Below are 22,659 nucleotides of genomic sequence, written 5' to 3' on the forward strand. Positions count from 1 at the left end.
GGTAGATGCCAGTTATAGCAAAAATGGTACCTGACATGGTAACTCAATTTCTCTCTCCGCAGATGCTGCTTGACCCGAGTATTTCCGGAATTTATTTTTGCTCCTAATTCAAATTTCCAGCATCCACAGTATTTTGCTTCTGTTCTGGCACGGTGGCACTGCGGTCTCAGTGCCAGAGACCCGGGTTCAATTCCGGCCTTAGGTGACTGTCTGTAGAGTTGCACGTTCTCCCCGTGTTTGCCTGGGTTTTCTCCGGGTGCTCCTGTTTTCCCCCTCAGTCCAAAGATGCGCACATTAGGTTGATTGGCCATGCTAAATTGCCCCTTAGTGTCCCAAGAAGTGTAGGTTAGGGGGATTAGTGGGGTAAATATGTGGAGTTAGGGGGATAGGTCCTGGGTAAGATGCTTTGTTGGAGGGTCGGTGCAGACTCGGATGGGCCAACTTTTGCACTGTAGGGAATCTATGATTCTAGCACCAAGTAAAGGTGGTTCTATCAATATAAAAAGTAATGTTTATATTAAGCAGGGGACCAGCAGAATCTAGAGTGCATGTGATGGCATTGCAAGAGACTACATTTAATCCAAATAGTTAACTTTTTTGGAACCTGAAGATTAAATGTGACTCTGCGTTTGATTTGATTTATTATTGTCACATGTATTGGGATACAATGAAAAATATTGTTTCTTGCGCACTATACAGGAAAAGCATATCATTTATAGAGAAGGAAAGGAGAGAGTGCAGAATGTAATGTTACAGTCATAGCTAAGGTGCAGAGAAAGATCAACTTCATGCGAGGTAGGTCCATTCAAAAGTCTAGTGGCAGCAGGGAAGAAGCTGTTCTTGAGTCAGTTGGTACGTGTTCTCAGACTTTGACTTGCTACTGAATGTATTTTATGAACCTGTTGAAAGCCATGTCATAAATAAGTACATTTTGCTCTTTAGTTTAGAGTTCAGACTCTGCCTGTTATTTGAAAGATCAAAGAATTTGTTTGCTTTTACTCCCTAATGGCTACAGAACTGTAATTGCAGGTACTCTTTTGATCTGAAAAAGACCTTTATGAATGCCTTGGAAAACTCAGGGCAACATTTGGATCTTCCATGAGGGTGATGTGGATTTGTAGCCCAGATTCAGATCTGCTCCTATTAATATCAAATAAATTTCAATATTGCACTGTTTCATCTGATCACTGAAATTGCGTGTAAAAACTGGGCACAAAAAACTATGTGGCTCCCCACAATCTGGTCGCTACTTTTTGAATTTATTAATTATAACACTGTATGCGAGGGAGAAAGAAGACGCACCTCACTGAATTGAAGAATTCGACAAAGTGCTAAGATAAGAGAATAATTTAGACTTGCAATTTTTACACAGTGGTTGTTGCGAAGGGTACTTAATTCTATGGCAGCCGTTGCAAGTTGGATTCACATCTTACATTTGCAATGCCTCGTATCTCCTATGTTAATAGCTAAGTACTTAATTTTTTTTAGCCTGAGCGCAAAATTTGCCAATTTCTAGAGTGCATGTGATGGCATTGCAAGAGACTACATTTAATCCAGATTCTGCAAATAGATGATTCTTAATTCTCCCCGTCATACAAATGTACATAACAGCTCTGAAAAGCACAACTCCTGAATTGCATGGGATAAAATCCACTTGGAGAACTGCTACGAAATGGTTTTATGAAAATCTCTCTCTATGAAGTGGATTTTACTCTTAACCTCATAATATTGATTGTGACCTTTTCGTATTGTATTATTTGTAGAATAAAGGTCACCATCACACCCAGGGCGACCACTTTCCAACCGATGGATTTGGTAAGTTAATCTTGAATGGTTATCGTCTTTTCATAACAAAACATAGTATCCATCAAACAAAATTGAATCCTTCTCTAAGTTTCAAACCGGGCATTCAAAACCATGAGATCTATTTGGTTTCAACAATCCACTAGTTAAAAACCTAAAGGGCAGGCACGGTAGCACAGTGGTTAGCACTGCTGCTTCACAGCTCCAGGGACCTGGGTTCGATTCCCAGCTCGGGTCACTGTCTGTGTGGAGTTTGCACATTCTCCCCGTGTCTGTGTGGGTTTTCTCCGGTTTCCTCCCACAGTCCAAAGATGTGTGGGTTGGGTTGATTGGCTGTGCTAAAATAAATTGCCCCTTAGTGTTCTGAGATGTGTAGGTTAGAGGGATTAGTGGGTAAAACATGTAGGGATATGGAATAGGGCCTGGATGGGATTGTGGTCGGTGCAGACTCGATGGGCCGAATAGCCTCTTCCTGCACTGTAAGGTTTCTATGATTCTAAAGGTAAAATACTGCCTGATGCGTGTTCACAATCTTTATGTGGAAACAGTTATGTAGTAGGTTGCATTATCTTGACCTCCACATGCAAGGTGGAGAGAGAGAGAGACAGGAATTTTGCTTTAACTGATGGATATGAGTTTCTTCTTCTGCTGTCAGTTATTGCTGATCAACTAATGAACTGAGTGACGCAAACTCATTTATTTTAATGTCATTGTCCGCTGTATACCTGGCTTGTTGCTTCAGACTTGAACAGCAGGTATCATATGCACCTTCTATATTTTGTGAATGCCAATAATGCATTAAATCACTACATATAAAGCTTGTGAACACTTTGCCCTCTTTCTACAGGGCTGTTGTAGACAATATGAAGGCGAGGAAACGTAGACAATGTGAAGGCGAGGAAAATAAGATTAAGTGAGATTTTGTGCTTTCGCTGACAGTCTAGAATTAATCTATTTGAATTTAATGTTTTTCAGTTCAACCCAATCCTACAGTATTAATTGGGAACCCCATCAGAGCCTATACTCCACCTCTTGGTCCTCATCCTTCCCTTGGTAAATCTCCAAGCCCTGTCCAACGGATAGATCCACACACTGGTACTAGCATCCTATATGTGCCTGCTGTCTATGGTGGAAACATGGTGATGTCTGTGCCTTTGCCAGTAAGTTTTTTTTTAAACGAACGGATCAGATGGCTATGTAATCAAAATGTGATTTATTCTTCTCTCTCGTTCCTCAATTTTACTTTTTTATTTGTTGAATTAATCTCAAACTCCATCAGTTGTCAGAGCATGGGTAGCACAGCATTCTCATCTTAAAATATTTATGTAGTGATCATTCGGTTGGGTAAATAGGGTGTATATGCCTGAAATGAGGATATATTTTATTAAAACGCTGTTTAAAAATCCAGTCAGTGTTGATCCTCATTTTAGATTCCTGACACGTAGCCTTGGAAAGAGTGGTGATTGACAGTTTCTTTGAATTGATTTGAGCTGAGACCACCAGAGATGTGAAAGGTGGCACATTGTTGCAGACTGTTGTGTAGAGCTGTCAATGGTGCTATCAGTAGGAAGCAGTACAGATGAATTCTGAGCCTCAAGTAAAGGAGGACTAGAAATGGAGCCTGAGGATTACTCTGAAAAGCATGCCTTGTGGCAGGCATGAGGATGGATTGAATTGTTAAGCACGCCCAAATGAATTTCTGAGAAGTGCATTTCATGTTAAAGCATGAAATGAATAGGATGAAAATTAATTATACAGCTACCCATTGAGGTGTTCTATTAAATCGTATTTTCAATTTTATTGATGCCTTCATTTTATGTGGTATGCTAAAATAGATAAATGACTTGAGCCATTAACATTGTCTTTCATCTCTCTTCCAAAAATGTTGTTATCCAGTGAAGAGACTTGGGTGAGATAATTTACAATAGCTCCAATTATAGTATAGATTTGCAATTTTTCCCAGAGCTTGAAGGCCCCAGAATGGACACCAATACTGATTCGAAAATGCCCTTTGGAAGTACGATTACTGACCCCAAAGGCTTTTACCACATACAGTGCTTTATTTGGGGGCCTGCACATGTCCACGCTGGATCGATTAGAGAGCACAGGCAAGGGTGATGCAAGTTGGGACAGAAGCAGCAGAGTTTTGGATGAGTGAAGGTGGAAATTGGGAGGCTGTCCAGGAGGGGAGCAGAGGAAGAGGGTTTCAGCAACAGATGAGCTGAGGAAGGTATGGAGATTGGCAATGAATGAGGGGCAGTTGCAAACAGATGTTATCTTAGAAGGGGAAAAATGGGGTGTGAATTTTGAGGGATACAAGGAAGTGATCAGATGTACTTCCATGATTGAAATAATGGGAATACAGAGGCCTTGTGACATGGCACTGTAGTGAGAGGGTAACCGTAAGTATGGACAGGACAGTTTACTGAAACAAGAGGCTAAGGGGAGACAGAAGGGGAGTAAACATGGAGAAGAGGACAAGAACAATTCAACTAGAGTGAAATCCTTGAGAATCTGCTTGGTGCAGAAGTTGAGGGGGAAGCAATGAGGTGGTCTTGTTGATAATCTTGTCAGGCAGAGGAGAGATGAATGGGATGGGACACGGTGAGGTCCTCAAAGGAGGACACTGTGTAGGGGAACAGGCTAAGGTGAGATTTGGTAATAAGGGTTTCACAACCAATGCACATGATTTGAGTCAAGAGTGTCAGCAAGTTCTGTTACCATAAAGACATAAGGCATAGGAGCAGAATTAGGCCACTAGGCCCATCGAGTCTGCTCCGCCATTCAATCAAGGCTGATATTTTTCTCATCCCCATTCTCTTGCTTTTTCCCCATAACCCCGATCCCCTTATTAATCAAGAACCTATCTATCTCTGTCTTAAAGACACTCAATGACCCGGCCTCCACAGCCTTCTGCGGCAAAGAGTTCCACAGATTCACCACTCTCTGGCTGAAGAAATTCCTGCTCATCTCTGTTTTAAAGGATCGTCCCTTTAGTCTGAGGTTGTGCCCTCTGGTTCTAGTTTTTCCTACTAGTGGAAACATTCTCCCCACATCCACTCTATCCAGGCCTCGCAGTATCCTGTAAGTTTCAATAAGATCTCCCCTCATCCTTCTAAACTCCAACGAGTACAGACCCAGAGTGCTCAACCGTTCCTCATACGACAAGCTCTTCATTCCAGGGATCTTTCTTTTGAACCTCCTCTGGACCCTTTCCAAGACTAGCACATCTTTCCTTAGATATGGAGTCCAAAACTGCTCACAATACTCCAAATGGGATCTGAACAGAGCCTTATACAGCACCAGACGTACATCCCAGTTTTTGTATTCTAGCCCTCTCGGCATGAATGCTAACATTGCAAATGCCTTCCTAACTGCCGACTGAACCTGCATGTTAACCTTAAGAGAATCTTGAACAATGACTCCCAAGTCCCTTTGTGCTTCTGATTTCCTAAGCATTTCCCCATTTAGAAAATCATCTATGCCTCCATTTCTCCTTCCAAAGTGCATGACCTCATGCTTTTCCACATTGTATTCCATCTGCCACTTCTTTGCCCACTCTCCTATCCAATAGTGCCCTGCCATAAATGTAGTATTTCAGTAGGAGCACCTCGGGCTGTTTTATATTCCACTTCAGCTTGCCCATTGACACATACAGATTATATTTCAACCAGTGAGTTAATCCTGGTGCTTCTCTCACCTGTGCATTTATACATAGGTTCCCATTAATGGTGTATCAACTATCTAATATCCACTTTGGCCAATAACTGTAGCTCATGAGTAGAAGCAGTGAAAAATATTTATTTGAATTAGAGTTGATTTGTTTTATGGTTGTAATTTCACTGAAGCGCATCAACTTGATTTTATTTAAGAAAAGGGATAATTGTCCTCGGAGAAGGGATAATTACCATGGGGATAGAATTGTCATTCTTTTTCCAAGTTGTTCTCCACAGGAATGATGAGGTCTGCTTTAACAAAAAAAAAGCTTCCTGTGGGGTGCTGACTTCATTCTCTGGCAGATTTCCTTCAGCACCAGTGTTAAACCTTGATTTTCTACACTTGCTTTGGTACCTTAATGTCGGATTATCAAATTATTGAAGCACTTAATGGTGGTTTGGTGTCTTATGCCCAGATCCACTGTGATCTGGATGGCAGCAACTGAAACACATTTCAGTAATACCCTAAGAGGCAGAAGGCCTTCCAAGACTTCACTGGCATTGACTTGGCTTTCAGAAATGTAAGTTCCACAGAACCATTTGTATTGTAATTTATAATTGTAGCCGAGGGAATCTAAACTGTCAACAAATTGCTTTATAAATGATTGAATGGATCTGGACCTTTAAAGAAAGAAGCATCATGAGCTGCAGGATAATAAGCTACTCTTGAATGTCATCTGTATTCCTGAATTCTGGAGCAAAATTAACCCAAATATTTCAGATTTTTCTATAGCATTTGAACAAAGCTACAGTCTGATGCATCGACTCAAAGTCAAGTGGAAAATCTTTCTAAAATAAGCAAAATTGCCTTTGAGTATTGCAGAGCCCGGTACTTTCAACAGCAGGCTACCTTTACACTGATGTAGTGTGGCAGGTCTTATCCGAAGAACTGAAAAATGAAGTGACATGGTGTAATGCCAGAATATTCATGCTGGAATGGTTTATTAAAGTAGTGTACAGAGGAATTGCTGCAGCAAATGTTTGAAGCTTTTTGAATTTTAGACTTAGTGGAAGTGTAGTTTAAATTTAGGAACATGGAAAATAGGAGCAGGAGTAGGCCCTTCGAGCCTGCTCCACCACGCAATACGATCATCGCTGATCCTCTATCTCAACACCATACTCCCACGCTTTCCCTATCCTGCCATACCCCTGACACCTCCCTTGAGTTGCTGAGTCACATTGGGTAGAGGATGTTGAAGCCCTCAGATACAAATATTGCACCCTGAAGGCAATTGGGCATTGCTGTGGATTTGGAGTCACATGTAGACCAAACCAGGTAAGGACAATAGTGAACCAGATGGGTTTTTATGGCTATCAACAATGGTTTCACAGTCATCGTTTGATTTTTAAATCCAGATTTTTATTGAATTCAAATATCACCATCTGCCTTGGTGGGATTCGAACCCAGGTCCCCAGAGCATTACCCTGGGTCTCTGGATTACCAGTCTGGTGACAATACCACTACGCCACCGCCTCCTCTGCGACTCCTGCTTCAACACGGCACGGTAGCACAATGGTTAGCACTGCTGCTTCACAGCTCCAGGGACCTGGGTTCGATTCCCGGCTTGGGTCACTGTCTGTGTGGAGTTTGCACATTCCCCTCGTGTCTGCGTGGGTTTCCTCCGGGTGCTCCGGTTTCCTCCCACAGTCCAAAGATGTGCGGGTTAGGTTGATTGGCCATGCTAAAATTGCCCTTAGTGTCCTGGGATGCGTAGGTTAGAGGGATTGGTGGGTGGGTGTATGGGGGTAGGGCCTGGGTGGGATTGTGGTCGGTGCGGGCTCGATGGGCCGAATGGCCTCTTTCTGTGCTGGAGGGTTTCTAAGATTTCTAACAGATGCATTTAAACTCCTTCGAGCAAGGGTCACTAGCTACCATTCAGAATTAGAGAGCCTCCCTAACCTACTAACACGGCCGATATACGTTCTGCTGTCCTGACTCATTCCACCTCTACCCAAGGATTGAATTTAAGTTGTATTGCCTATACTGCTCAGTGTCACGTCAAAATATGAATTTACCCACTGATAATTTTCAATCTCTTGCTCAACTACAACTAAGCAAGGAGGCACAGATTTGCCTATTGTCTGATGCTATGAAATATTTCTTTCTTTTTTATCATTCATGGGATAGATGGATTACTGAAAAAGACAATATTTATTGCCCATTCCTAATTTTCCTTGATAAGATGGGTCATCTCCCTTGATAGTACAGGAGTTCATTGATCAAGGTGTCACAAATGGCAGATACATTAGTGGAAAATCTGTTTTTGGTGGTAATGGCCAGCACAGTTAGATAGCTGCCTGCTTCACACCATGAAACCTGTTACATCTGCTTGAACAAGCAGCCAAGGCTTCAGTTTCACATCTCAGCCAGAAGATAGCTCCCTTGACAAGCCAGTGCTTCCTCAGTCCTGCAGTGTAAGCCTAGGTTATGTAAAGTTTAGTAAAGTGTTAAAAATAAAATGTTTTAAATTCATATCCTTGGAATTTTATGGAATTTGATGATTCAGTTTCCAGTAAAGTGTGTGAAATGCCATCACTTAATCAAGCAGAAAAACTTTAGTGTTGGAATTTGGGACATCTACAATTTTGAGCATGCATTATGTCAGCATTGAATATCCTGATTTGGAATAGATCAGATGTAGAATAAAACTTCCACTACTTCTCGGTAATGTGTGGAAAATACCTGAAGAGAATGATTGAGTAAGACGTTCCCGCTCTTGAACCAGTTCGGAAGAGTGTGACTGCCAGGTTTGTGCTGTGGACTCATGCACGTTCAGTGCTGGGAGGAGATTGCTCAAACTCATTTTGCAAAGCACTGTCATTGCCAGCAAACACTGGGTCCTTGCGTCTAATCAGCAGGTGCTGAACTTGAAGCCAGGTGTCGGTACCTGTGTCCTTGCAGTGCAACTCATTGTACAATAGAAACTGAATGATAAATTGTGCAGCAAATCTGAAAAGCTCTTGAAATGTACCATAATTTGTTATATGAATACATGGTTATTCAAGTTTATACCGTTTAACTGAATATAGGCAATATTTTGTGAGAGGAAGGACAGTTGATGTACATTTGAAGAAGTTGGATTTTTTTTTTTGCAGTGAAAATTATAGATATGATAGCTCTGGTTGATATGTATCTCAATCTATCACAGATCCAGTTTTAAATTGAATTATTAATGTAGTTCTCACAATCACTTTCTAGTGCAGTCCAGCTGGAACGAGAAGATAGAAAGCAGTGATGGTTTTGAGTACAATGCTAACCTGTAGAGATCGGAACGGTGCCAAGCTTCGCTCCCTACTCTGTCTTGAGGTTTCTAATTGTAACTGGAGCTGTAGTGGAAACGCCACAGTAACCTTCTTTTGGACAGATGAACACGGCAGTTAATAAAACATATGGAATCCTGAGCTTTATTAAAAGAGGCATAAGTATAATAGCCACAAAATTATGATAAACTTTTAGAAAATACTGGCTTAACCTCAGCTGAAGTATTGACCAGTTCTGGGCAGTACACTTCAGGGAGAATGTGATGGCTTTGGAGAGTGTACAGAAGAGATATACCAGGATGATTTTTTAAAATTCATTTTTGGGATGTGGGTATTATTGGCAAGGCCAGCATTTATTCTAGGGAGCAGCACGGTGGCACACTGGTTAGCACTGCTGTCTCTCAGTGCCAAGGACCCCGATTCAATTCCCGGCTTGGGTCACTGTTTGTGTGGAGTTTGCATGTTCTCCCTGTGTCTGCGTAGGTTTCCACCCACAGTCTGAAAGACATGCTGGTTAGGTGCATTGACCCGAACAGGCGCCGGAGTGCGGCGACATGGGGAATTTCATAGTAACTGCATTGCAGTGTTAATGTAAGCCTTCTGACTAATACATAAACTTTAACTTTACTTTACTTTATTCCCCATCCCTAACTGCCCTGAAGAAGGTAGTGGTGAGCTGCCACCTTGGACAATTGCAGTCCACCTGGACTGGAGAGTAGGCAGAGGAGACTTACCAGAATGCTATCTGTGCTGGGAGGGAAGATTGAATAGGCTGGGGCTTTTTTCCTTGGAGCAGCAAAGGTTCAGGGGACCTGTATAAAATTGAGAGGCTTGGATTGGGTCGATAGGCACTTTATCCATTTGCAGAGGGGGCAATAACAGGGGGCATAGATTTAAGAACAAAGAAAATTACAGCACAGGAACAGGCCCTTTGGCCCTCCAAGCCTGCCATGCTGCCCGACTTAACTAAAACCCCCCTACCCTTCTGGGGACCATATCCCTCTATTCCCATCCTATTCAAGTACTTGTCAAGACGTCCCTTAAAAGTCACTACCGTATCCGCTTCCACTACCTCCCCCGGCAACGAGTTCCAGGCACCCACTATCTGAGTAAAAAAAATCTGCCTCGTACGTACATCTCCTTTAAACCTTGCCCCTCGCATCTTAAACCTATGCCCGCTAGTAATTGACTCTTCCACCCTGGGAAAAAGCTTCTGACTATCCGCTCTGTCCATGCCTGTCATAATCTTGTAGACTTCTATCAGGTCTCCCCTCAACCTCCATTGCTCTAGTGAGAACAAACCAAGTTTCTCCAACCTCTCCTCATAGCTAATGCCCTCCGTACCAGGCAACATCCTGGTAAATCTTTTCTGTACCCTCTCCAAAGCCTCCACATCCTTCTGGTAGTGTGGCAACCAGAATTAGAACATAGAAAAAATACAGCACAAACAGGCCCTTCGGCCCACAAGTTGCGCCGGTCATGTCCCTACCTACCTAGGCTTATATATAGGCTTACCTATAACCCTCAATCCTATTAAGTTCCGTGTACTCAACCAGAAGTCTCTTAAAAGACCCTATCGAGTTTGTCTCCACCACCACTGACGGCAGCCGATTCCACTCACCCACCACCCTCTGAGTGAAAAACTTCCCCCTGACATCTCCTCTGTACCTACTCCCCAGCACCTTAAATCTGTCTCCTCTCGTAGCAGCCATTTCAGCCCTGGGAAAAAGCCTCCGAGAATCCACCCGATCTATACCTCAACATCTTGTACACCTCTATCAGGTCACCTCTCATCCTTCGTCTCTCCAAGGAGAAAAGACCAAGCTCCCTCAACCTATCCTCATAAGGCATGCCAACCAATCCAGGCAACATCCTTGTAAATCTTCTCTGCACCCTTTCAATAATTTCCACATCCCTCCTGTAATGAGGCGACCAGATCTGAGCACAGTACTCTAAGTGGGGTCTGACGAGGGTCTTATAAAGCTGTATCATTATCTCCCGACTCCTAAACTCAATCCCTTGAACGCTATATTCTATTAAGGTAAGAAGTAAATGGCTAAGAGGGGAGTGGAGGAGAAACATTTTTCCCTAAGGGGTGGTGGGTATTTGGAACTCACTGCCTGAAAGGGTGATAGAGTCAGAAACTCCCATAACGTTTAAGAAGATTTTAGAAATTCACTTGCACTGCCGTAACCCCCAGGGCTATGGGCCAAGTGCTGGAAAATGGGATTGGTGTGACTGGTGTGGATAGGAGAGGCCAAATGTACTCCTGATCAATGAACGTCTATGAATATGCTGTAGGTACATCCACAGTGCTGTTAGGGAAGGGAGTTCCAAGATTTTGATTCATCAACAGCGAGGGAGCGTTCCAAGTTCGGATTGTTAATGGCTAGGAGAGGAGCTTGCTGATGGTGGTGTTCCCATGCGCCTGATGCTCTTGTTCTTCTAGATAGTGGCAGTCAAGGTTTTGGAAGGCACTGTTGAAGAAGTCTTGATGATTGCAATGACATAGGTGGACTGACCAAATTAGTGTTGATTCTTTTGCAGCAGAGAAGACTAAGAGGAGGTTTCATTGAAGCATTTCAAATCATGAAGGGTTTAGCGTAGATAAAGAGAAATTGTTTCCAGTGGCTGAAGGGCTGATAATCAGAGGACACAGATTTAAGGTGATTGGCAGAAGAACTATGTGACATGAAAAGCATTTATCATGCAAAATGGTGGTTAGGGCCTGAAATGCACTATCTGATAGGATAGTGGAGGCAGATTCAATAATAGCTTCCAAAGGATAATTGTCGACATACTTGATGCAGGGGAGTAAGACTCACTGGATTACTCTTCAAGAGAACTGGTGTGGACTCCATGGGCTGAATGGCCTCTTTCTGTGCTGTACTGTGCTATGATTGAACTGAACTTGTGATGGGAAGTGGGGGAAAAGATCATTGGGGGTTCCCACTAGTTGCTATCATCTGATAAGCCCCCATTTCTAACTGGAAATTCATGGCTTGGGATTGGATGGGGAAATAATGCAACTCCATTGTCAGGCACATCATGGTTGAACAGCCCACCCTCCTGCTAATGCTCAGAATAGAGAATAGCTTTGTTGGTGAGATGACAGAACTGGATAGATCCTACAAAGTCATTCACTGTCAGGATTTAGGAGCTTCAGAAACACAATGGAAAAACAGCTGAGAAGGATTCTGAATTTAGCAGTTCTTAATATTGCAGAGTAACTGAGATGAATAATTATTTTAAATGAGTGGGAGAGAGAATTTGAGCTTTCTGATGGTTTGCTAAGTTGTTCATAGCGTAAGGATGTTATCAATACTGATTTCAGTTGGTCCAGTATTGTCTCCCTCCTGGTTCTGAATGTGTTAAAATATGAAGAGATTCCCAGAACAGTGGTGAGAATATTGTTGAAATGAGATATAATGCTTCAGTACAACAGTCTTTACGTCATGCATTTAAACTATCTGTATATGAAATACAACTTCAGTACCAGTGCAGAGAAGCTCAAAAAGTTTCAAATATGGAAATACCAAGATTAATTATATGGTTGACTGATCTATCTTCTTTTGTAGACAAGGTTAATACATTGACTTTTTGAAATTTTTCAGCCCATTTGTTTTAGTATCACAGTGAATTTATTAAAGAAAGCTGTGCAGTTTATCACTTCAGTGCTAATGTAAATCATATTTTTATCTGGTCCGGAGCAGAAATCAAGTTGCATGAAAAGCCTGGCGTAGACAGAAATTAACAAAAATAACACTCCTGCAAAGATGCGGGAAGGTGGTGAAATTCAGGAAGACACATGAATGAGGGAGCTGAGATTCCAAATGGCAAACTCATGAAGTGCTCAGTCCTCCACTTCACCCTCCCTCTCCTCCCTTACTCCACACACTTCTTACCCCACTCTCCTTCCCCCACCAACACGCTCTCGTTTGCTCTCTGCTTCAGTCTCTCCTTCCCCATATGCTCTTGGTCACTTCCTCGTACCCCGCACGCTCAAGTTCACTCTGTAGGAATATTGGTAATACCACATCCAAGAATTCATAATTTGAGTGGTTTTGGTGCAAAATCTTCAAATTGTGTGTAGTTATTTCATTTGCAACGCCCGGCTAAACCGTCCTCATTATGCCATGTATGCCTTGCCTTAGTGTGAGATTCATACCAAAAGTGCCATTGAAAAATTTGTGTCGTTTCAATCCTGTTACTAAATAAAGTCATACCAGTGAGATGCCTATAATTGAACATTCATTTTTGATGATTTTTTCCAATTTCATTCACCATAAAAGTAGAGTTAGTAAGAAGTGACAATCTCTTGATAAGGAATTGAAAGGGGTTCCTTTGAGAAAAGAGATTAGTGTTTTATCAAGAATAATTTGAGGGACTGTCGCATTACGTTTGACTCGGCCTGAGCCTGCCTCAATACAAATGCTTAGCACAAAAAAAAAGTACGAATTGTTGGGTCTCAGCACTGACTCCCTTCACTTTGCACCACATCCCCCAATCTCAAACAAAAGCATAGAGATATGACTTGAAATTAGTGACAGACAACATAAGCACAGATGATAAGATCCAAATAGCTTCTCCTATCATCCTGACAAAATTGAAGAGCTTTAAACTGTAATTGGATTTCTGTTTCATCTTATAACAATTCTTTGGAGAAATGGTAAAAAGGAGAGAAGACACTTACCAGAAAACTAAAATAAATCCGTTCAAAAGATGAATCCTATTGGACTCTAAATGTTAACTCTGTTTCTGTCTCCACAGATGCTGTAAGAAGTCTCACAACAGCAGGTGTTGTGAGACTTCTTACCGTGTTCACCCCAGTCCAACGCCGGCATCTGCACTCCACAGATGCTGCCAGACCTGCTGAATTTTTATAGCACTAAGTTTGCTATTAAATAAACACAATTGCAAACAGTGAATAACCTCATTGAGACTGGCCAGGACCAGCTCTCAAATTATTCAATAAGTCTTGTTTATAGGGAGATATTTTCTCAGACTGTTGGGCAGGACTTTATGTTCAAAGATGGAACAGGCTTCATAGCACTTGCAGTCTGGATCCACATAGGAGGCAAGGAGCAGAGGGTTGACAGTGGCAATAGAACTGGACTCCAGGAAATGAGATGAGGGAAAGAAGCAATGTATTTAAAAGCACTATGTACAGCAAGTAATATGACATGCATAATAACGTGTGTAAGCCTCACTCCTTATTTACTGACTTGGAGAGAACAAAAAGTTGTGACGTGAATGTCACTTTCTTCTCATGACAGAAAACATCAAAGGTTGCGATTATCAGAGGAAAAAGCATTTGTTAAATTTTATATTTCCCTGCCCACATCTGAGCTTGTAAAAAAGATGATAGTGATGCATTGTGAAAGTTGTCATCTTCATTTTATTTCTCTGCACAAAAAGAAAAAAGCTTCCAATACCAGTTACTTAAGTGCTCAACTAGAATTATCAGAGGGCGATCGAGTCCACATTTTCACCCCTGTGTAATGTCAGTTGTGCTTTTCCATCCAGCCAGAGCATCTTGTTGAAATGGTAGTTAATTTTGCTACTGAAAGTGTAATCTCACTGATGTTTAATGTTCACAGCTGAAGTGCATAGTTTCATCATCTCTGCTGTTTGAGTTCATGCAAATGGGAGAATTTTACTGTTGTGTTTTTAAACACACTGTCCTAACTTCAAAGAAGGGTTAAATGTAATTGTGCAGAATATATGTGGAATGATGTGCTGAATACACAGCTGAACTGGCACAAAAGCACACTTTTCTCAATAGGTGCAGTGCCAATCTGTAATTCCACTGACAATGCTCCAAGTAGCTGCTGCCAACCTTGGCTTTATTGGTGAGAAAGTCAAGGATGAGATGTAAAGGAGATTCATGCTTTAGTACTTCAACCCTCCCTCCATTCCATCAAACACGCTACCTCTACTCCCCTGTTTGGCAAATTCGTGTGTGGGTGCAAAATTTATTTTCCCCCAGTTTATACTCCTGCCCTGTGCTCCTAACATCCTTAATTTCAAACCGTGTGTAGGCCTTTTAAAAAAAAATCTTTTTAGTTATTCATGTAGTTCAGTGAAGTTTGCATTAGCCTACTTCTCAAGGGATATTGAAATTTAGTTTTTAACCTGACTTAGAATTATTTCTACCTTTCTTCAGTTCTTTAGAAACATAGAAAATAGGGGCAGGAGTGGGCCATTCAGCCCTTTTGAGCCTACTCCACCATTTATTACGATCATGGCTGATCATCCAACTCAATAGCTTGACCCTGTACACCCCCCCCCCTCCCCCCTTTCCCCCTGCCGTATCCTTTTGATCCCCCTCCCCCCAGGAGCTACATCCAACTCCTCTTGAAAACATACAATGTTTTGACCTTAACTGCTTTCTGTGGTAGCGAATTCCACAGGCTGACCACTCTGGGGGAAGAACTGTCTCCTCATCACAGTGGGGTCATTTGGACGCAAAATGTTAACTGTTTCTCTCCACAGATGCTGCCAGACCTGCTGAGTTTATTTACAATTTTCTGTTTTAATGTCATTCTCTTCAAACTAGTTTGAGAGTTGGGTTGTCAAGTAGTGGGAGTGTGCTAGCCATTAGGCTGGGACATTGTGATCCAAGTGAATCTAATTAAGCCTGGGTGCTCCCCAACATGGAGGCTTTATGCTGCATTTGAGCCACCGCTAAACCTACATAAGCAACCTAGGAGACCTAGTTCATTAATTAAGATGATTTGATAGGAAACAATCAATTATAATATCAGTGGCTCCTTCAGCTGATTTGCTCTGATGGTTCACGTTAAAAAAACCTGCATAACAAAAGAAACTCGATCATGTTTTACTTGTACTAATTTTAGTCTGATTGAACTATGCCTTCATGTAACTATTTTTTTCATCCTGATGGCATTGGTCCCATTCCAAATAGTCACAATCCACATACTTTAGTAATTTGTGGTGAAAATGCCTCTCCACAATAGACTCACTGTCCTGAATGTCTATAACATGTGCTGATGATTAATTTCAGTTCATTGACTTGAACTAATTGAATCCGAAAGTTTTAGCTGTCATTAGTGTGCTAAAATCATCTCTACAGCAGTTAAACTTTCATTGCCAAATACCACCGAAACCTCTTCTGTCCTAATCTAGCTTAACTAAAATCCTGCTGTTTTATTTCTGATACTCTTGCAATAACATAAAGACATTTTAAGGGTATATATAATCTCTCAATATTTGTAACACAGAAATACGCTATTCAGCTCCCAACTGGCCCCTGTCATTATTAATGTTTCACAGCAGTCTCTCCATTCCCCTTCATCCAACCCCATTCACATAACCTTCTATTCCTTTCTTCCTCATGTGTTTATCGAGCTTCTCCTTGAGTGCTTCTGTGCTATTTAACTCCAAATAAGCCTTGTGGTAGCAAGTTCCACATTCACACCCAAGAAGTTTATTTTATTGGGTTTATTAGTCACTATCTAATATCTTCTAATTCTGGTCACACCACTAGTGGAAACAACATCTTCATGCCCACCCTTTCATAATCTTAAAGTCTTCTATGAAGTTATCCCTCAGTCTTCTCCTCTCTAGGAAAAAGAGCCGCAGCCTGATCAATCTTTCCTGATAAATATAACTACTTGGTTCTGGTATCATGCTTTTAAATTTTCTTTTGCTGCTTCCCCAGTGCCTCCAGGGCACATGGAGATCAGACCTTTTTTGAAATTTGTTTATGAGGATGAGGGTGTTGCTGGCCGGGTCAGCATTTACTCCCCATTCTGTATTTGCCCTTGAATGAAGTAGCTTGCTAGGCCATTTCAGAGGGCATTTAAGGGTCAACCACATTGCTTTCGTCTGGAGTCACATGTAGGCCAGACCAGGTAAGGGCAGATTTCCTTCCCTAAAGGACATTAGTGAACCAAATGAATTTTTATGAAGATTGATAGTAGTTTCATGGTCATCATTAGCTTTAATTCAAATTTCACTGTTTGCTCTGGTGGGGTTTGGTGGGATTACCCTGGGTCTCTGGATTACTGTTCCAGTGACAATACCACTATGCCACTGATTCCATCCCCCCCATTCATTGTACTCCATGTGTAATCCAGCCCAAGTGTAACAAAACTTCTCCGCTTTTCAGTTCTATTGCTCTTGGATCAAACCCCAATGCTTTGGTCTTATTGGCCTGCATCACAACATTTAGTTATTGAGTACCGTCTGTATCCCTGAATCCCTCTGTTCCTCTAACCATTTAGAGACTCCATACGTGTGTTTATATAATATTATGTATGTACATATATAAATATATATTTACAGTTTGAGATTATTCCCCCTTTATTAGCTTGCTCTTAATCTTTGGCTATAGTGTTATAGAATCATAGAGTAATACAGCAAAGAGGAACTTGGTTCGGCACATCGTGCCTCTGCAGGCTTGTTAGAACTTTCTAATTCATACATTCCGCTATCTTTTCCCCATGTCCCAATAAAATGTTTTCCCTTCAATTATGTATCAAATTGTCCTTCTGAATGTTCTATTCTGATTAAGTTCCCTAAAAGAACCAGGCACAGAATTGTCAAATATAACTCTGCTCAATTAGTTTAAGTCCTGTTCATCAGTTGCCTCAATATTTTCCCTCGATCAATGACCTTTACTATGGACAGTCCTTCAACTGTTGATGAAGGTCAATCTACCTCTTTTGCATAAATCCTCCAGCCACATGTTGAGTCCAGTAACATGACTGTTCCTTTCTGGTGAGCTATTCAGTATTAGTCCCAATATTTCCATCTTTGACCTATAATGCATTTATCAATTGTTTGTAGCTCTCCAGCATTTATCCCTAATGTTTGTTTGTAGATAAATTCCACAAATCCAGGCCTTTCATCTTTCATTAGGTTGTCCACTCCAGTCCCGTAGATCCTTCACTCTGGCTCTTGGAAAACACAGAACCATTTTAACACGAACCTTACAAGTCCATGTGCTAAACGATAGAGTCACTTATGAGAGCATGCCACCTTATCTGTTGGTCTGTCTTTGCCTAAAGCTATTATCTTGATAATTCTCCCTTTCTTTATTGCTGCTTTCATACTTCAGGGTCATTCCAGAATGTGTGGCTGTATCATTGATGTTGGTGATTGAAATATCCTCTACATGATTGAACATTGCAAATCTGTGAGCTGACAAAGTACAATCATCACTAGTGAAAGAACTATCCAGCTAATAGTGGATTCTGACTTGTCTGTTATCTTGTTGAAAAGTCATAATTTACTAGGCTTGTAACTTATTGACGTGCATCTTCAGACAGCAGATGTCCTTTTCGAGATTCAAACTCCACACATTTAGTACACATGAAGCTGCCAAATGTCTCGTCTCAACAACTTCTTCACCCCAAGGTCTACTTAAAGGTCTAAAAGATACATGCCTTGCACTGCAGATAGCCTCTTTTCTGGGTTTTGAGGTAGCCATGGTGATAAGAATTATAACGAAAAGTAGTTATCTGAAAAACAAACACAAATAACATGGTAGAATTGTTATATACAATTGTCCTTTCCTTAGTATGTTTAATGATTTTGTCGCGGACTTTCACACTAAATGAGGAAATTGATTGAGTGCCATTATACATCATTAGAACTTGATATTGCAGGATGCTACAGATAACGAGGATTACCTGTCCTTGCAGGTTCCTTGGCCTAGTTACCAAGGCCGTTTTGCAGTTGATCCTCGCATTGTGAGCCATCAAGCAGCTATGGCATACAACATGAACCTGTTGCAAACACATGGGCGTGGATCGCCAATCCCCTATAATCTTGGTCATCATTCCCCACTTGGACTAGGGCAGCAACATCCAGAGAAGGAACATGAACAAAGCAGAACAGGTGAGCTTCCAGGTTGGTTTGGTGCTGCAGCTGCATTGTATACCAGATTTATTTTCCGAAGTATTGGTGTTATTGCTCCCCTTCAACTTTGGCTTTTGTTCTACTGTGTGCTCTCAGTTTAACATTGTTAACCAGGTAACAAGTGTTAGAAGTTACTGTCAGAAGATTTTGTGGCATTATGTTACATCCTTGGGAAGAATTAGGGTTTTGGTGTTCTGGAGCTATTCACAGGTATAACCACTTCCTTCAGTATGATCATTGTCAACTTATTTTTTCAACTTATAACAGTACATCAAAGTGCTCTGTACAATTTGCAGTCCAGCTTTTTTTTTTATAAATGTGTAAGATAATTTTGTGCAGGTCTTTTTAAATACTGCAAAGAAATCTTCCAACAAAATGTCAGTTCTGGGACATGCAGTCGCATGTGAAGTCTAGATACCCTTGGTGCTTGTAGACTGACAATAGTATCTGCAATGTAGGCAATGCCCCAAAGGGTGGTGAAACTGACAACTGTAGAAGAGATGACCAAAGGCATGGTCAAAGTCCGGTTTAAAGGAAGCTTTTAATTGAGTCTCAGCAAGAGATGTGGCACGAGGAAGTTTCTGGGGAGAATTCTAAAAGGTCGGTCTGAGAGAGCTGAACATTCTGCACCAGTGCAATTGGGGAGGAAAGGGGAGAACACGTACTGGAAACCAGAGTCATGGAAATGACGTGAATGGGCTAGTGGAGGTTAAGGTGGAATGAGAGGTATGGATTTTTAAATAAAGAGAGAAGTTTTAAAAATGCATTGGAAGACAGGAGGTCAGCAAGGAAATACAAGCAGGGCAAGATACAAGTGGAAGAATTTCTGAGAAATTCAAATTTGTGTAGGATGGAGCTCAAGGCACCAAAAGAGGAGGGCATTGGAAAAGTCAATTCTGGAGATAGGGAAAACATGCAGTAGGTTTACAGTATTAATCAGGTAAAGACAAGGTGATGGGCAATAAATGCTGGCCAGCCAGTGACGGATGCTCATGTCCCACAAATGAATTTTTTAAAAAGTGAAAGTAAACAGTCTGAGTGCTGGATATAGAAAGCGCAGCTTGAGTGAGCAGTGCCCAGATTGTGTGCTGTTGCTGGGAGTTGAGTAAAATGACATTTGTCTACTCATTGTTCACTTCAACGAAATTCTGCTTCATCCATTACTTTGGCACACAAGCAGTCTAGCAATACAGAAGGAATGTGCAGAATTAGAACTACCTGCTGTTGGTATCTATTTTATATATAATATATATATGAAAACTCACTACTAACAGATCGTGTCACCAAATAGCAACATGTAACTAAAAAAAGAACAAGACCAATCAGGGGATACACTGGGGAAAACTGCATGCCTGAGGAAAAGCCAACTGCATTGGCAAAGTTAGAAGTGGAAGTATGGGAGGCTCTAAACTACAGCAGATTATTTGATCATATCAAACATTGCAGACAGGTTGAGAAGGGAGGATTAATGCACAAATGCGAAGAATGTTGTTGATCACTTTGACCTGGGCAGTTGGTGTTATTCGCGGGGAACCTGGACTGAAGGAATTGGATAATAGTGATTTTAGAGTTGTCTAATTATACAAAATCAGGGATGGAATTAAGAGCTTGTGGTGGGTTTTTTTGCGAATGTGCAGTAAATAGCTTTGTTGATCAATAATGAGGGATTACAAGAATTATTCTGGTAATTATAAAATTCAGGCAGGAAGAATCTGATGTAACAACAGCTCCTATTGAATGAATGGTATAATGTGTAATTTATTGTAAGCACTTTTAACTGTTTTACATAAAAATTAAATGTTTATTTTCAATAATTCCAGCAAAAGGTGAGGGAAATGTAAGAACTGAACAAAGTAGGCTTCAAACTCCTGAAAAGAAGCCACCCGATTCCAAAGAGAAGCAGGTATGTGTGTACTTCATACAACAGCCTGAAATTAAATACTCTTCTTTTTCTTTCCTCTTTGAAATGTGTAAAGCCGAGGGACAAAACTTGGCGGCTAATGGAATAAAATGTACATTTGCATTTCTTAGCAATTTAACATAAATGCAGTGTCTGAAATGGAAGCGGTTCAGGGAAAAGGGAAGGCCAAATTGTCCATAAGTATTCCTTTATTACAGTGACGAGAAGAGTAATATTTTAAGTGAAATCCAACTCAAAAATAGCTTCCTGTCAAAAATCAGCTTTGACTCTCTTATGAACCCTTGTTTTGTAGCACGTGTTTAGTTTGTATTGGCTTTCTAAATCTGTGCTACAGAATTTCTTCCTTTTATCATGCACACAGTCTGAAGCGTGTTCCTATCTAAGATTAGGGGAAGCATTGCTCAAGAGTTCCAATTTCTTTAAAGGATGCAAAATTGTGAGACTTAGACGGCACGGTGGTTTGCACTGCTGCCTCACAGCGCCAGGGAGCTGGGTTCAATTCCGGCCTTGGGTCACTGTCTGTGTGGAGTTTGCACATTCTCCCTGTATCTGCGTGGGTTTCCTCCGGGTGCTCAGGTTTCCACCCACAGTCCAAAGATGTGTGAGTTAGGTTGATTTGCCATGATAAATTGACCCTAGTGTCAGAGGGATTAGCAGGGTAAGTGTGTGGGGTTGCAGGAATAGGGCTTGGATGGGATTGTGGTTGGTACAGACTCGATGGGCTGAAGGGCCTCCTGCACTATAGGGATTCTATTCTACGATTTTATTGTACCTTTTTATTCATTTGTGGGACCTGGACATTGCTGGCTGGGCCAGCATTTATTGTCCATCCATAGTTGCCCTTGAACAGAGTGGCTTGCTAGGCCATTACAGAGTGCAGTTGAGAGCCAATCACATTACCATGGCTCTGGAGTCACATGTAGGCCAGACCAGGTAAGGACAGCAGATTTCCTTCCCTAAAGGACATTAGTGAACCAGGTGGGTTTTTCCGACAATCGACAATGGTTTCAATGGTCATCAATAGATTTTTAATTCCAGAATTTTTTTATTGAATTCAAATTCCACCATCTGTTGTGTCGGGATTTGAACCCGGATCCCCAGAACATTAGCTGAGTTTCTGGACTGATAGTCTAGCGATAATACCACCAGGCCATCGCCTGCCCATGGATGCACAATAAAATGCCGTCTGACTCGAGCAACAGGAATAGCTCAGCCATAACTTCGGTCAAGTATATTTTGTCAGATCCAAAACATGATGTGCAGAATTCTGAGGTGGTGGCCCTCAAAAGTCTATTAAATGGTGTGCTGTGTCGTGGAACAACTGTTTTGAATTGTAGCTACATTTCTAGCTATTTGAAGAATGAAATCAAATGATGGATAAATGTATACAATGCTCACATCATTGTTTTATAGACATTGTCCTAATTTCTACCTTTGGCTGCCTACCTGACTTTTCTAACAAAATACTGATTTTCTTTTTGTAACATTGTCATAATCTTAGATCAGAAAGAAGCAGAGGTTACTCTGCATGTCAAGTGTACAGGATGATTATTTGGTTCATCTTAAATCGTCAATCCAGAAACATCCTAAAGTCCCCTTGTTGCAGCACTCAGTTATTTCTTAAATAATTCCAGGCATTTTCATCTTCAATATACTCAATGTTCCATGCATTAACTATTGTGCATGAAAATAATTTCATGATGTTAGTGCCAAAATTATCTTTTACTTGCCTGAATCTGTCTCCATTTGTTCTGTTCTCTCAGTTTAAATGAAATATTCCTGGATTACTTACTCCATTTTGTATGGAATCCTGTATATCTCCATCACAGTAAGAAGTTTAACAACACCAGGTTAAAGTCCAACAGGTTTATTTGGTAGCAAAAGCCACACAAGCTTTCGGAGCTCCAAGCCCCTTCTTCAGGTGACCTGAAGAAGGGGCTTGGAGCTCCGAAAGCTTGTGTGGCTTTTGCTACCAAATAAACCTGTTGGACTTTAACCTGGTGTTGTTAAACTTCTTACTGTGTTTACCCCAGTCCAACGCCGGCACCTCCACATCATGATCTCCATCAC

General features: G+C 41.3%; 1 protein-coding gene across 3 annotated transcripts in view; it reads left to right on the forward strand.

Moving 5' to 3' along the window:
• The window catches only part of helz (helicase with zinc finger), a 255,595-nt gene that overhangs the window by 188,315 nt on the left and 44,621 nt on the right, over positions 1-22,659 (forward strand). For 2 of the 3 annotated variants that reach the window (XM_078225782.1, XM_078225781.1), the window contains exons 23-26: positions 1,764-1,815; positions 2,779-2,963; positions 18,452-18,647; positions 20,489-20,571. In XM_078225782.1, the coding sequence (XP_078081908.1) occupies positions 1,764-1,815; positions 2,779-2,963; positions 18,452-18,647; positions 20,489-20,571 (516 nt within the window). Of the gene's footprint in view, positions 1-1,763; positions 1,816-2,778; positions 2,964-18,415; positions 18,648-20,488; positions 20,572-22,659 lie in introns of all 3 variants that reach the window. The other variant, XM_078225780.1, reaches the window with a different exon arrangement.

This window comes from Mustelus asterias, chromosome 12 (genome assembly GCF_964213995.1).
Source record: "Mustelus asterias chromosome 12, sMusAst1.hap1.1, whole genome shotgun sequence".
Classification (NCBI taxonomy): domain Eukaryota; kingdom Metazoa; phylum Chordata; class Chondrichthyes; order Carcharhiniformes; family Triakidae; genus Mustelus; species Mustelus asterias.